The sequence below is a fragment of the Vigna angularis genome, chromosome 11 (genome assembly GCF_016808095.1).
Source record: "Vigna angularis cultivar LongXiaoDou No.4 chromosome 11, ASM1680809v1, whole genome shotgun sequence".
NCBI classification, from domain to species: Eukaryota; Viridiplantae; Streptophyta; class Magnoliopsida; order Fabales; family Fabaceae; genus Vigna; species Vigna angularis.
Genome location: NC_068980.1, coordinates 25,000,574 through 25,012,620, shown reverse-complemented (window position 1 = coordinate 25,012,620; position 12,047 = coordinate 25,000,574). Strand labels below are relative to the sequence as shown.

Below are 12,047 nucleotides of genomic sequence, written 5' to 3'. Positions count from 1 at the left end.
CGTCGACTTGAACATAACAAACCTACAGTGCTTCCAAATAGAATGCCTAAATCCTAGAGGGCTAGTGTACAAAAAGAACGTCTATGACTCTTCAGTTTAAACATAACAAGCCTAAACGCTTGTAATTAGGATGCCTCGACCTTGGGAGCCTAGTGTATAGGAAAGAGGTCGAGAACACGACCTAAATAATATGATCTTATAAGATTAAGACAATGGAACAAAGACATCTTAGCCTAAGGAGGGTTGAAGAAGTCTCATCCTAGTTGAAAGACACATAATGAACCACAAATCCATATATAATCAAGTAAATTGATAGATTCAAGTATATATAATCAAGTAAATTGATAGATTCAAGTATATATAATCAAGTAAATTGATAGATTCAAGTATATATAATCAAGTAAATTGATAGATTCATTTATCATAACTTTACTATTTACCGTTAGCAAGTCATTTAACATACTATCTTTTGCAAGCTCTCCAATCAAGATCACCTCATTGTTATTATTTTAATATATATATTGGAAAAGTTTATAAGAGAAAACGATTTTTGGAGGTTACTTGGTCAAACCGTAAAGTTAGGGATTGCAAATCTTTTCCCGCAAGCTCCATGCACAACGTTCAATTTGGAGATAATGTTGTTGCCAACGTTAATTAATTTGGTGTGCAACGTTCATTTTTATATTGCAGGTTCCTTTTTTTATTAAAAATCATTTTTTTAATAGAAGATATTTTAGATGTTTTGGATAATGGGCCTAATCCATGAACTCTATAAATAGAGTGACTTTCCTCATTCAAAAGAGAGACTTTCACACTCCTTTCCTTCTCTCATTCTCTTATTATTCTTGTGTTTTCTCTCATTTATTTTATTTCTTAAAATTATCCTAGGTTTCATTCTTTCTCTTTTAGAGATCCTTACTAGTTCTGAGATCGCGGACACTGATTTACATGCCTCAGAAAATCTTCTATTCGTGATTTTTATTCTATTATTGTCAGCTTCAACAACAATCCGTCAACAGTGTAGAGAATATATCGACATTCAGAATAAAAAAGACTAGTGTATTTCAGAATAAATTTTAATAAGAACAATTTTCATTTCAATTTTAATTACAAAGAAATTACAATTAATTTTAATTACAAAGAAATTAAAATTGATGAAAAAAAACTTAGAACGGTAAAAAGTAAAAAGTCAGGCTTTCTTTTTCGGTCTGTTTACTTACTGAGAAAGTGACAAAGAAAGAAAGTAACGGAAATGTCAAAAAAGTGATGATTCTCATTCTCCGGTCGCAAACAACTGCGTTAAAAATATCTTCGCCTTTACAGTGACAGAACAACAACAACAACCTGAAGAAACCGAACCAGGAAAAACAATTACAAACCCTAAATTTATGTGCCTCTTTTTTTCTCAAGTTTCTAATCTGTATTTACAGTGCAACAAAAACCAAAAACCAGCAAAACATCCAACCAAATCATGAGCTGCGTATTCTGTTTTCATTTACTTTTCAGGATGATTCTTCCGGCAAGAAGTTAACGAGCTCGGAAACATCCGGCACGTCGAGGCCAAGGCGCAGCGCGTGGAGCACGCGCTCGAAATCGAAGACGCGGCATGGCAAACGGAGCACACCTTTCTGCTCGTAGCCGTATTCCTGCGCGGATTCGTTGAGTAGTTGCACGAAGACAGGGTGGTTGAGGAGCTCAGCGCAAACCACAAACCTCTCCATCTCGTCGCCGACGTAGATCGGCACGTGCCCCTCCGGCACCACTGCAGAGGATCGGCGGATCTTGGAGGCGCGGAAGGACTCCGAGCGGTGGCGCCGGCGGCAGCCCCTCGACGAGGAGGAGGAGTCCGAGCGGAGGAGCGTGTAATTTGAGGAGTCAGCGACGCGCGAGAGGCGACGGATGAGCTGCTTCATCTGAGTGAGAGGAGCAGAGGGATGTTGTTTGTTGAGGTTTGTGGTTGTGGTTGGTGTGGTTAAGGATCGAGACAAGAGTGTGTTAGAGAGAGTTATATTATATGGGTGAAGGGTAGGATGGGAATTTTATTACAAATGTAAAGATGATGATGCCAGAAGACTGGGAGGTACAGTTAAGCGTACTTGCCAGGTACAATTGGTGAGTGAGAGAGAAATATATTAAATAAAATAGTTAAGTAATTTATTTAAATAGAGTGTTGTTTATTAAATTTTATGTAAGAAAATGAATGTGGTGTGGTTGGATTTATTTATTATATATAGTCGCCGTGAATTTATTGTTCGGTTTTTTCCTTGGCTTTTTTGTCAATGTGTGTGTGCAGTGGGTGTTTGATTACGATTTTGTTTTGACCCGGATAGTATAGTTTTATTTTTATTTTTATTATTCAATTGCATACTTGAGATAATATTTACATAGATAGTATTTCTTTTCTGAAGTTAGAATTTGATTTTTTTTTCACAATCAAATTGTATTAGAAAATCAGTCAGAATTTAGTTTTCGAAAAATTAAATTCTAAACTTTATTTTCTATTTTTTTATATTTTAAGAAGAAAGAAGGAAAAAAAAACTAAAAATGATTTAAATAATATTAAAGATAATAGTTTTGAATATGTTTACTTATTTAGTAATAATAATTTATTTGAAGATAAGTTAAGTGTAGAAAATAAGAAAATAACAATTTGGGATAGTTAATAATTTAAGAAGTAAATAATTAGAAAAATAAGTCAGTTGAAGAACTTTTTATTATTTTGAATATATTTAGAAATAATTATGTATTTGTATTTACTATGTAAAATTACAATATGACTAGGGGCATGTTTATGAATAAAACTTCTATTTTTTTAATTATTATATTTTGTGAAAATAAAAAATTTATTCAATGATTTAATATATTAAATAAATTAAAAAAAAGACATGATATCATTTTTTGTCTTAATATTTATAATAATTATTCAATGTTTTCTTTCCATTTAATTCTAATTCAACGTGATTCTCATATTTTTCTAAAATAATTCAACGTCTGCCAACCTCATCATGCCTGGCTCGCAGCTTCCACACGTTCCATCACAGATAATAAATTGTTTCTGAAGTGGAATTGAATTTTTAGGTCACGCCCACCCTCTTTTTTAAACAAAAAAGGATTTAGAAAATATAAGGAGTATATTGTGTCAAAAATAAATTAGGAACAAAATTATCATAAATATAGAATCAAAATTGATATAAAGTCTCGAAAAAAAAGAAAAAAAATGAAAAAGTTAATTATTATCACAATTATTAAAAAGTAAAAACTTATTGAAAATTTGAAAAGTAATTCTCAATAAGAAATGAATATAAATAAAAATATTTTGATAAAAAAAATTGTATTTAATTAACTGAATTTAAAGAGGAATTATAATAAAGAAATATAATAAAGTATAGACAGAAATAAAATAAGACTGGTAAAATGATAATGAAGAGATTCAAATATTTATTTAAAAACGAATTGAATATTGACATAAATAATTGCAAACGAAATACATGTAATTGGCTTAATATAAAAATGAAATTAAACCGATAAATTGTTATAAATTTTAAATCTTCTAATATTGTGGCAGTTGATAAAGGTACTGCTTTGAAAGTTATGAAGAAATTTATCAGGATTGGTGACCGTAAATCTTTTGGATTAATAGTTTAATGAAATTTATTCCAACGTTCCATCGTTTGTGTAACATCATATCAAATTTTGTTTCAATTGAATAATGCACAGTTAGGTTATTAATGACTCTTATCAAACGATGATTTCTGTAACTTGTTTATGGTCTCCACATTATATATGTTAGGTTATATTTTGTAACAATTGATGAAAAGATCAGTTGTATTAGATTAACGTTGTTATTGGGTTGTCATGGTGTATAAAGAAATACTATCTAAGAATGTGGAATAATATAGATTCCCAGGGTCATTTTGATTCCCCAGATTGGAGGACAGTTTTAATGTGTATACTAAAGACATGAAGAAAAATAATTCTTGATAACTAATTTACCTACGAATAGGGAAGATAAAAAAATTCACAGTACCCGCCGATAAAATTTACATATAGTTACTATTTACAGATATTTATTACCTGCAGATAACAAATAACAGATATTTTAATATTTATTTCTAAAAGATCAAGTATGGATATTAATCGTTCCACAGTATCCACTACCCACAAAAAAATAATAAAAAATATTAATTTTCATTTTTTAAAATTAAATTTAATTAAAAATAAAATTATTTATATTTTATTAGGTTAAATTTAATTAAAATTAAATTTTAATTTACTTTATATTATATTATATATTTTTGTAATTTTATTTAAAAAATATATATTTTTAATTTTTTGCAGGTATCTGTGAGTTTTAAAACATTCATAGATATTTTCTAAACGGATACCCATATAGATTGTAGGCAGGTTATAGGTCAGACTTTTTTCCTGGTCAGAATGCAAATAGACATTATTCGTGTCCGACCCAACTCATTGTCATTCCTAACTACGACGATCACCCTCAATAACTAATAAAGTAATTATTATTTGAAATCAACTTAAAGAGTTATTTCAATTTAGTTCGTAATCTTAATTTTTCAGTTTTGAAGAAACAACTGCGAAGTGAAAAGTGAAAAGAACCTAAATTTACAAATTTACAAGAGCAATTAAATGTACAATGCAAGTGTTATTCTATACTTGATAAAAATCAGAGCCAGCACACCACAGAGGGGATGTTTTCAAGGGTGTTGAAGAATTTACAAATACTTCCAATCTACTTTGAAATTTCACTTCCTTTGTTTTTAACAAGGCAGGGAGAGGAAAACACAGCCCCATTTCTACACACTTTTTATGCCTAGGCTTAATTCTATTCTCAAGGCTAAATGAGAAATATTGTGGAAATTCTATCAGCTCCTTCAAATCTCTCCCCATCTCCACCACAAAGTAACTGTATTTAGGCTCCAAATTATTTTTAATACTATAACAAAACAGCTGAGGAAATCTGCGAAACATTAAAGTTGCATCACGGCGAGAAAACCCAATATTCTCAAAGTAATCAACTCTCGGCATGAACTTTTCTTCAACACTACATGATAGCAAGTCAGTATGCTTGTTTACCTCTTCTATGCCAATACTTTGGAGGAAGTATAGGGTAGGACGAAGTCGCTTACTGACACTGCAGACAAGCAACCTGGGACGCCGATTTATGACCCGCTTGATGTCTGAACAATGCACATGTACCTCGCGATGAAGGAAGGTGAACACCGGTATGATGTCAGAGACATTGGTGGTCAGAATCTCCGGGCACATGCCAACCATACGCCGGAACTCGGTTGCCGTGAAATCCATGGAGGTGATATATTCCACAGTCGATTTTATGTCTGTAAGAGAGGTAGTGATCAGCATTGGATGGTTTTCAATAAGGGAGAAAGAGTCAATGCCAATGGATTCTAGGTAGAGGAGTTTCTTTTGGAAACCAGTATCAGAATTGGGAGGGATGGTTTGCTTTGGACATCTCCACTTTATTACCTGTGGTACAGCATAAGCACATGAATTTATTCAGCAATTTGTTCCACAGGAGAAGATGGTTTGCATAATTCAATAAGCAGAGTGCAAATTTAGACAACCAAAGCCCTATCTAAACCGTTGATCAAGATTTTTATTAACCTTCAAATTGAGTCTTATGGCCAAAGTTATATTTATTTTCTATCGTCATGCCATCACTAAATTAGAAAAGAAAAGCATGTTAAAAATACAGTGCACATAAAAGAAAACAACCACCATTCCAAGGCTAAGAATGTGGCTGTTAAACTCAGTTTTGGAAAAACTATTCCCCATTCCAAGGCTAAGAATGCTTGTAAACTTGCTTGGCTGCAAACTCGGAAGAACTTGTATTAACTTGCAAGCTTAGGGGCAAGTTCATGGGTACATAGAAATGAGCAAATAATCCTTCAAAACTCCTAAAAAATAAGAATGTTTATGTTTTGCTTCCTTTTAGGGTTTAGGGTTCTGAAACGTAAGCTGCCAAAGACTGCACTTGGAAGAATTTGAAGAATAAAGATGGACTGATTTGCATGATATGCCCATGACGATATATCATATAATGCTATTTTCTACATGTTGATGATGACATGACAAATCCGAATTCACATATCATAGGAAAAGCATTGGTGGTTAGAGTTTATGCAGTTGAACTAAATAATTGCTTAAGCCCTATTTCCCTTCATTATTAATGTAATTTTTCTAGTTCTTTTTATTTAAATATTTCATGTGTTTTAAAGCTGTCTTGAACAGTTTTTTAGTGTTTTTCAGCTTCCCCAACCATGATGATAAGTAATGGGATAGTGGAGTCAATTCTACTAGAAAATAAGTGTTGGTGGGAATTTATTTCTATGTGGAGCCTGAATGGGGATTTACTACTTGTTGCCTCTAAGCTTACAAAGAACCTTATGCAAGATTTTGAGGGGAGACAATTGAATTAATCTGAAAATTTTTCCAATTGAGAGGATTCTCTCTCTCTAGGTTCTTAGGAAGTACTTTTGATTCTATCCTTGAATTTGCTAATGCAAAATGGCAATCTTTCTTAACTTGTTAATCTTTTTAGAGATTGTGGTGTTTATCATTCATTTCTTAGCTCAACCCATATTTTTCCATTTTAATTTCTCACTTTTCTTACTACAATTGTCCAAAGAAATTCATGTTTTTAGGTACTGAAATTTTGATCCAACAGGGTTCACATCACCCATTGTGACCCATGATTGCATTTGAGCATTGCTTGGCCATCAACCATTTCTCCATGGCCGCCATCAACCACCAAGCAACACCAGTCACTCATCTGACCAGTCACCAACCATGAACCAGATCTATGTCTGCAAAGCGTACAACAGGAACTCAGAAGCCAAAGGAACGGAACTGAGCATCCAGAAAAGGAAGCCAGCAACTGCAAAAGAACCAATTACACCCTTTCTGACCTGCAAGCAACTGAAAGCTAGAGAAGGTATGCAATGAACCCTTAACTTCCTTCATACATTATTAAAACTGAACCTGTATGTATGTCCAAATCCAAAGGCCAGCAACCCTCCTCTCTGTTATTTTATTTTGTATTTGCCAATTAATCAGGTTTTATTATTTGCTGTTACTAAAAATGTTCATACCTTGGATCATTAAGAACGATTGTACTATCATTTGTTACTATGGTATGCTTTATAGTGAAGTTGGAAGTGGTTTGTATACTATGATTACATATTTTTAATATTATTTTACCCTAAGGTAAAACTACTTGTTTAGTTTACCAACCCTCCACAAGTTTAAATAAACTCAAGTTAGACAACCTTACCAAGAGCCTAATTTTTTAAGAAGCTGTTCAATTACGACATGATTTGAGTATAAAAGGATGAATAAACTTCAAATAAAAACTATCTAAAAGCATGAAAGGTGCATTCGAATTTTGACTTTTGCCCTTCGTACAAGTTAAAATCCTAATCAAATATACCATAGCAAATTCCAATTCATAGAAACCAAAGGTATAACCCTAAAGCCAAGAAAGCATTTTAAAATGAGAAAGTCTTACACAACGAATATAAAATGCCCACAAAATAAAAAACACTCGTTACTTCAGGTTTTTCGAAGTACAAGAAACAATTTTGTCCAAAACATAACCAATAACAATATAACATCTTCAAATAAAATTTTGAATCAAAAGATAGCCAAAGACTACTACAGAATTTTCCCATTGCTGAAAACCACTCCGACCTTCATGCAAAATTACCAACGATTTCTACTTAGTTAATACACCTTGAGAAAGCAGAAAAAGGTTTTGCACAATCAAACAGAAGCAGGCCCCAACCCCACACCAATGGAAAAATAAAAACACCCATTTTCATTCATAGGGAAAAGAACACATCAATAATAAAGGGAAACTAACACCCAAATCCAAAATCCTTCTCAACATCCCCAAGGACAAGCAACACGTTCTTCACACAAATAAGCATGAACTCAGAAGTAAAAATCGAAACTTGGGCATTACCAGGCACAATTAGGAAGCCCCAAATAAATAATAATAAAAAGAAAGAAAAAAGTTGACAGCATTGAAGAAGAGGGTGAGGCAGAAACACTCACAGTGGCTGTAACAAAGAACTTTGGTCTTCTGCAACGGAAGCAGGGGATGGAAGTGGGAACCCTGGAATGGAAGGGCTTGCAAAGGCCAGTGAAGGATTTAGGAATGGTTGGAGAGGGGGAGAGAGAGTGGTAATCAGAGGGAAAGATGGGGTTAGAGGAGAAGAGAGTAGTGGCACTGGCAGAGGCCATTTGGGGTCTGAAGAACGGATGACAGGAGAAACAACGACGCAGATCGAGGTTAGTAGTGTGGTGTGGTGTGGCTATGAACATCGAAAAATGTTGAATGATGGAGAAATTAGATTGTTGGCGTGTGCTTCCAATTGGAGAAGTGGTGGATGAGAAGATAGAGAGATATCTTGCGTGTCTCCTCTTTGTGGGGTCTTAACCTTTCTCTACAGTTCTTCATCCATACATTTGGAAAATCATTAAAGTATTTCTACTTCAAATGTTTTATTTTTATTTCCATGTCATTTTTCATATTATTTTAAAAAATAATCTAATATAATGAATTAAACATGTTTTTCAAACAAAAATTAGAAAGTTTATTTTTTGAAATTTTCATCTAATTTAGTATATCATTTGTAAAATATATAAATTTAATCATTTTAATCAAATTTTATTAAGTTATTTGATTTTACAAATATGTTTTACATTTAAAACGTAAATAAATTTAATAAGATTTTATTAAAAAAATTAAATTGACACATTTCTAAAATATTAAGATTAAATTAGACAAACTTTTTTGAAAAAAAAAACTAATTCTAATTTTTAACAAAAATTAAACAACTAAAAACATGTTTAACGATATAATTACATTAAATTTTTAAAACACTTTTCTTTTAACCTTGTATTTATGGATTTCCAATTTTTTTTTAAAAAGTTTAGTCCTTAAATTTAAAAAAAAAAATCCTTTTAAAAACTAAATCTAAAGAATTAAAATTATGTTTTTTAAAATGTGATAAATTTTTGTTTTAGAAATGTTTATGGCAATATTTTAATTTTTTAAGATGATTTTTATTAGTGATATATTTATAGACAGAGAGAAAATAAAGATACATTTTTTTGTCTACACATATTTTGTATTATTTTACTTTGATTAATTATTCTTATCATTTTCTCTCATAATTTTATTTACACTCTTAACTCTAAAATTTATTTATATCTTTTAACAATACAAATTATCTAGTATTTATTTTAACCATCAATGTTATTTTTTATTTTAAAAATATAAAAGCATAAAATGTGGCTTTTTCATTTGTATATATAAAACATTTCACATTAACTATAATTTTGAGATGACCTAAAGAAATGAAATTATTTTTTATTCTTTTAAATTTTACAAAGATAAAAAAAAAAATTGTTTCAAATGACACTTTTCTTACTAAAGTTGAACTTCCTCATGTTAACTCAAGAGTTCAAAAACCCTTCCATGAAAGGTTCTTTGGTGGTGAGCTTAGAAAATATATTCTCGTTTAAATGACTTTGAAGAATAATATGACATTTTATTTGCATCATCAATTCTTATTCTTATTTAAATTCAAAATAACTATAAAAGTGAGGAAAAAGCCTTTTATTTATAGAATAAAGAGCCTCATTCACGCTTTGTGACGTGGGATTAAAAAGCACAATGCACAAGTTCATTTTGTTCCTAGACTTCTTTAAGTTTCACATGTATGAAATATTGCTTATTCCAAGTCTTTATAAGTGCTTGAGCTTGTAGACTAATTGTGAGCTTTATGCGGGAGGTTTTCCTTTGGAGTTTTTTACTCCCATGAAATAAGTTGAAGTTGACTTTTACATTTAACACCTAGCTCACTTTAAGGTTCACATTGGACAATTCCTGCTACACTTGAGTATTTATAAGTTGATCTTGAAAAGATTTGAAAATATAACAAAAACAAGAAATTCAAGTGGAGGAATAAAGAACTTAAGAAAAAAAGGTGATATGCTATGAAGGCAAGAAACTCGAACATCTAAAGTTTGAATGTCTAGAACTGGAAGTTGAAGAGAAGAAGAACAAAAAGTTAAAGTAGAAGAATCTCATGGCTACATGAAAAAACTTGAATTCATCGGGTACCATAACAATTGTAGAAGAAATGTGTATATTTCTAAGCCTGAAGAAAGAAAGCAATGTAATTTTCAATTAGAGTTGTTACTACCGAGTATGTTAGACCGACCGGATATGCTTGAGTTACTACTGAGTAGGTTAGACCGATCGGCCAAGGACGATAGAAGTATTACTACTGAGGTTAGACCGACAACCGATCGGTCATGCAAGGACGATGGAAGTGTTACTACTGAGGTTAGACCGACCGGACACGCAGGGGCGATGGAAGCCAGTCATTCCCGGTCGAATACTAGAATAATACTCTTGAACTCTCCAGCCGTTTGCTAGAGACAACCTTTGAATGTCAATGAATGCATAATTAATGAGGTAACGGTCACTGTGGAGCAGTTAAGGTTGGCATTGATCGTCATTAAGAGGTAAATTAATGGATGATATTCCTTGAAACCCTATAAATAACAATTGATTAAGAAGATAAACTCTCTGATTTCTGATTTTGACTAGACTTGCGGAGATAAATTCTGACTTGAGCGTTGGAGTGTTTCCTGCAGGTTACCCCCATTTTGGCATTGCGAGAGGAAGATCCAGGAGGTAAGACCGGAGTAAGGAGGACCGATCAACGAAGACGGAGCATTCCCGAGCGGAAGCAGTAGGCGTTTTCCTCGTCCCATTCCAGCAGAAACATTTTGGCGCCCACCGTGGGGCCGAGGATTTTTAAAGGCACCCTATTGAAGCCATAAGGATGGAGCAGGACCCGACAGCGTTTATGCAGGAGATGAGAAGAAGGATGGAGGCAATGCAGGCAGAGATTGAAACCCTTAGGGGCGAGCGTGATGCGGCTAGAGGGGCGTAAGCTAATCGGCAATCTTCTGCACGCGCTGCAACACCACCTATCGTAGAAATGCCGAAAACGGAGCTGGACTCGAAAGAAGACACAGATCCTGCCGGTGACAGTCATTACCACGGTGAGGGTCAGGCCCGCCATCAAGGGGAGGATCATAGCGAGGCTGGCTCGCATCGGACCACAAATCGTTCGGTCCCAGCCGGTCGAGCGAGAGCACTTCATTCGTTCACGGCGGCGGTCATGGAGGAACAAATTCCAGAGAGAGCATTCCCAGTCTTGGAGAAGTATGATGGATCAGGTGATCCGGAGGAGCACTTGAGGTCCTTCGTTGACACTATGACCATCTACTCCCCCAATGAAAATGTGTGGTGCAGAGTTTTTTCCTTATCAATAAAGGGAGAAGCATTAGCATGGTTCCATTCACTTAGACCTCGAACCATCAACGATTTTGCTACCTTGAGGGACATGTTTGAACTGCAGTTCTCTGCTAGTAAAGCTTGCAATTTGACGTGCCTGGAGTTGACGAATATTAAGCAAGAGAAGGGAGAAAGTCTTAGAGATTTCATGGCCCGGTTCAATAAGACTGCTCGGCAAGTAAGGGGAGTAGGCAAAAAATTCAGTATTAGCACTCTAGCCACCGCGTTGAGGCCTTCCCCTTTCGCTGATAATCTGTTTGCAGAACCCCCATTAACCCTGGATGAGTTGCAAGAGAGAGTAGCACGGTTCATCAGAATAGAGGAGATGTGGGCTGTTCAGAGGCGACAACAGGAGTAGAGCTCAACTTCAGGGCAAGAGAAGAAGAGATAAAAATCCAGAGTCAGGCTAGTTTATTGGCACCGATCGACGATGACAAGGAGTCTCACCACCAACGTTAACCAACTTCGGCACTTACGCTGTGGTCGTTAAGTCATCTTATACATTTAATACGACACCAATGATAGGTCAATGGAAGCCTTGGGTGATTGAAATTCCAATACTGCACGAGTGGTATGGTGTCTTTCAAAAGGGATAAAGTCATTGCACTGAAAATGATTACATGATAAT

The 12,047-nt window shown here is 33.9% G+C and overlaps 2 protein-coding genes across 2 annotated transcripts; both read right to left on the bottom strand.

Annotated features, from left to right (window-relative positions):
• Positions 1–1,253: 1,253 nt before the first annotated feature.
• On the bottom strand, positions 1,254–1,997 carry LOC108333527 (auxin-responsive protein SAUR71). Its single transcript, XM_017568992.2, has one exon. The coding sequence runs from the start codon at positions 1,911–1,913 to the stop codon at positions 1,503–1,505; it is 411 nt and encodes a 136-aa protein (XP_017424481.1). The 5' UTR covers positions 1,914–1,997; the 3' UTR covers positions 1,254–1,502.
• Positions 1,998–4,607: 2,610 nt separating this feature from the next.
• On the bottom strand, positions 4,608–8,442 carry LOC108332392 (transcription termination factor MTEF1, chloroplastic). Its single transcript, XM_017567643.2, has 2 exons — positions 8,095–8,442; positions 4,608–5,505 (listed from the first exon to the last, which is right to left on the bottom strand). The coding sequence occupies exons 1-2, from the start codon at positions 8,362–8,364 to the stop codon at positions 4,669–4,671; spliced, it is 1,107 nt and encodes a 368-aa protein (XP_017423132.1). The 5' UTR covers positions 8,365–8,442; the 3' UTR covers positions 4,608–4,668.
• Positions 8,443–12,047: the final 3,605 nt, after the last annotated feature.

Coding starts and splice junctions, on each gene's coding strand:
- LOC108333527 (XM_017568992.2), bottom strand. CDS start 1,913: ATGAAGCAGCTCATCCGTCGCCTCTCGCGCGTCGCTGACTCCTCAAAT.
- LOC108332392 (XM_017567643.2), bottom strand. CDS start 8,364: ATGTTCATAGCCACACCACACCACACTACTAACCTCGATCTGCGTCGT. Junction 5,506..8,094: donor AGTTCTTTGTTACAGCCACT/GTGAGTGTTTCT, acceptor GCTGTACCACAG/GTAATAAAGTGGAGATGTCC.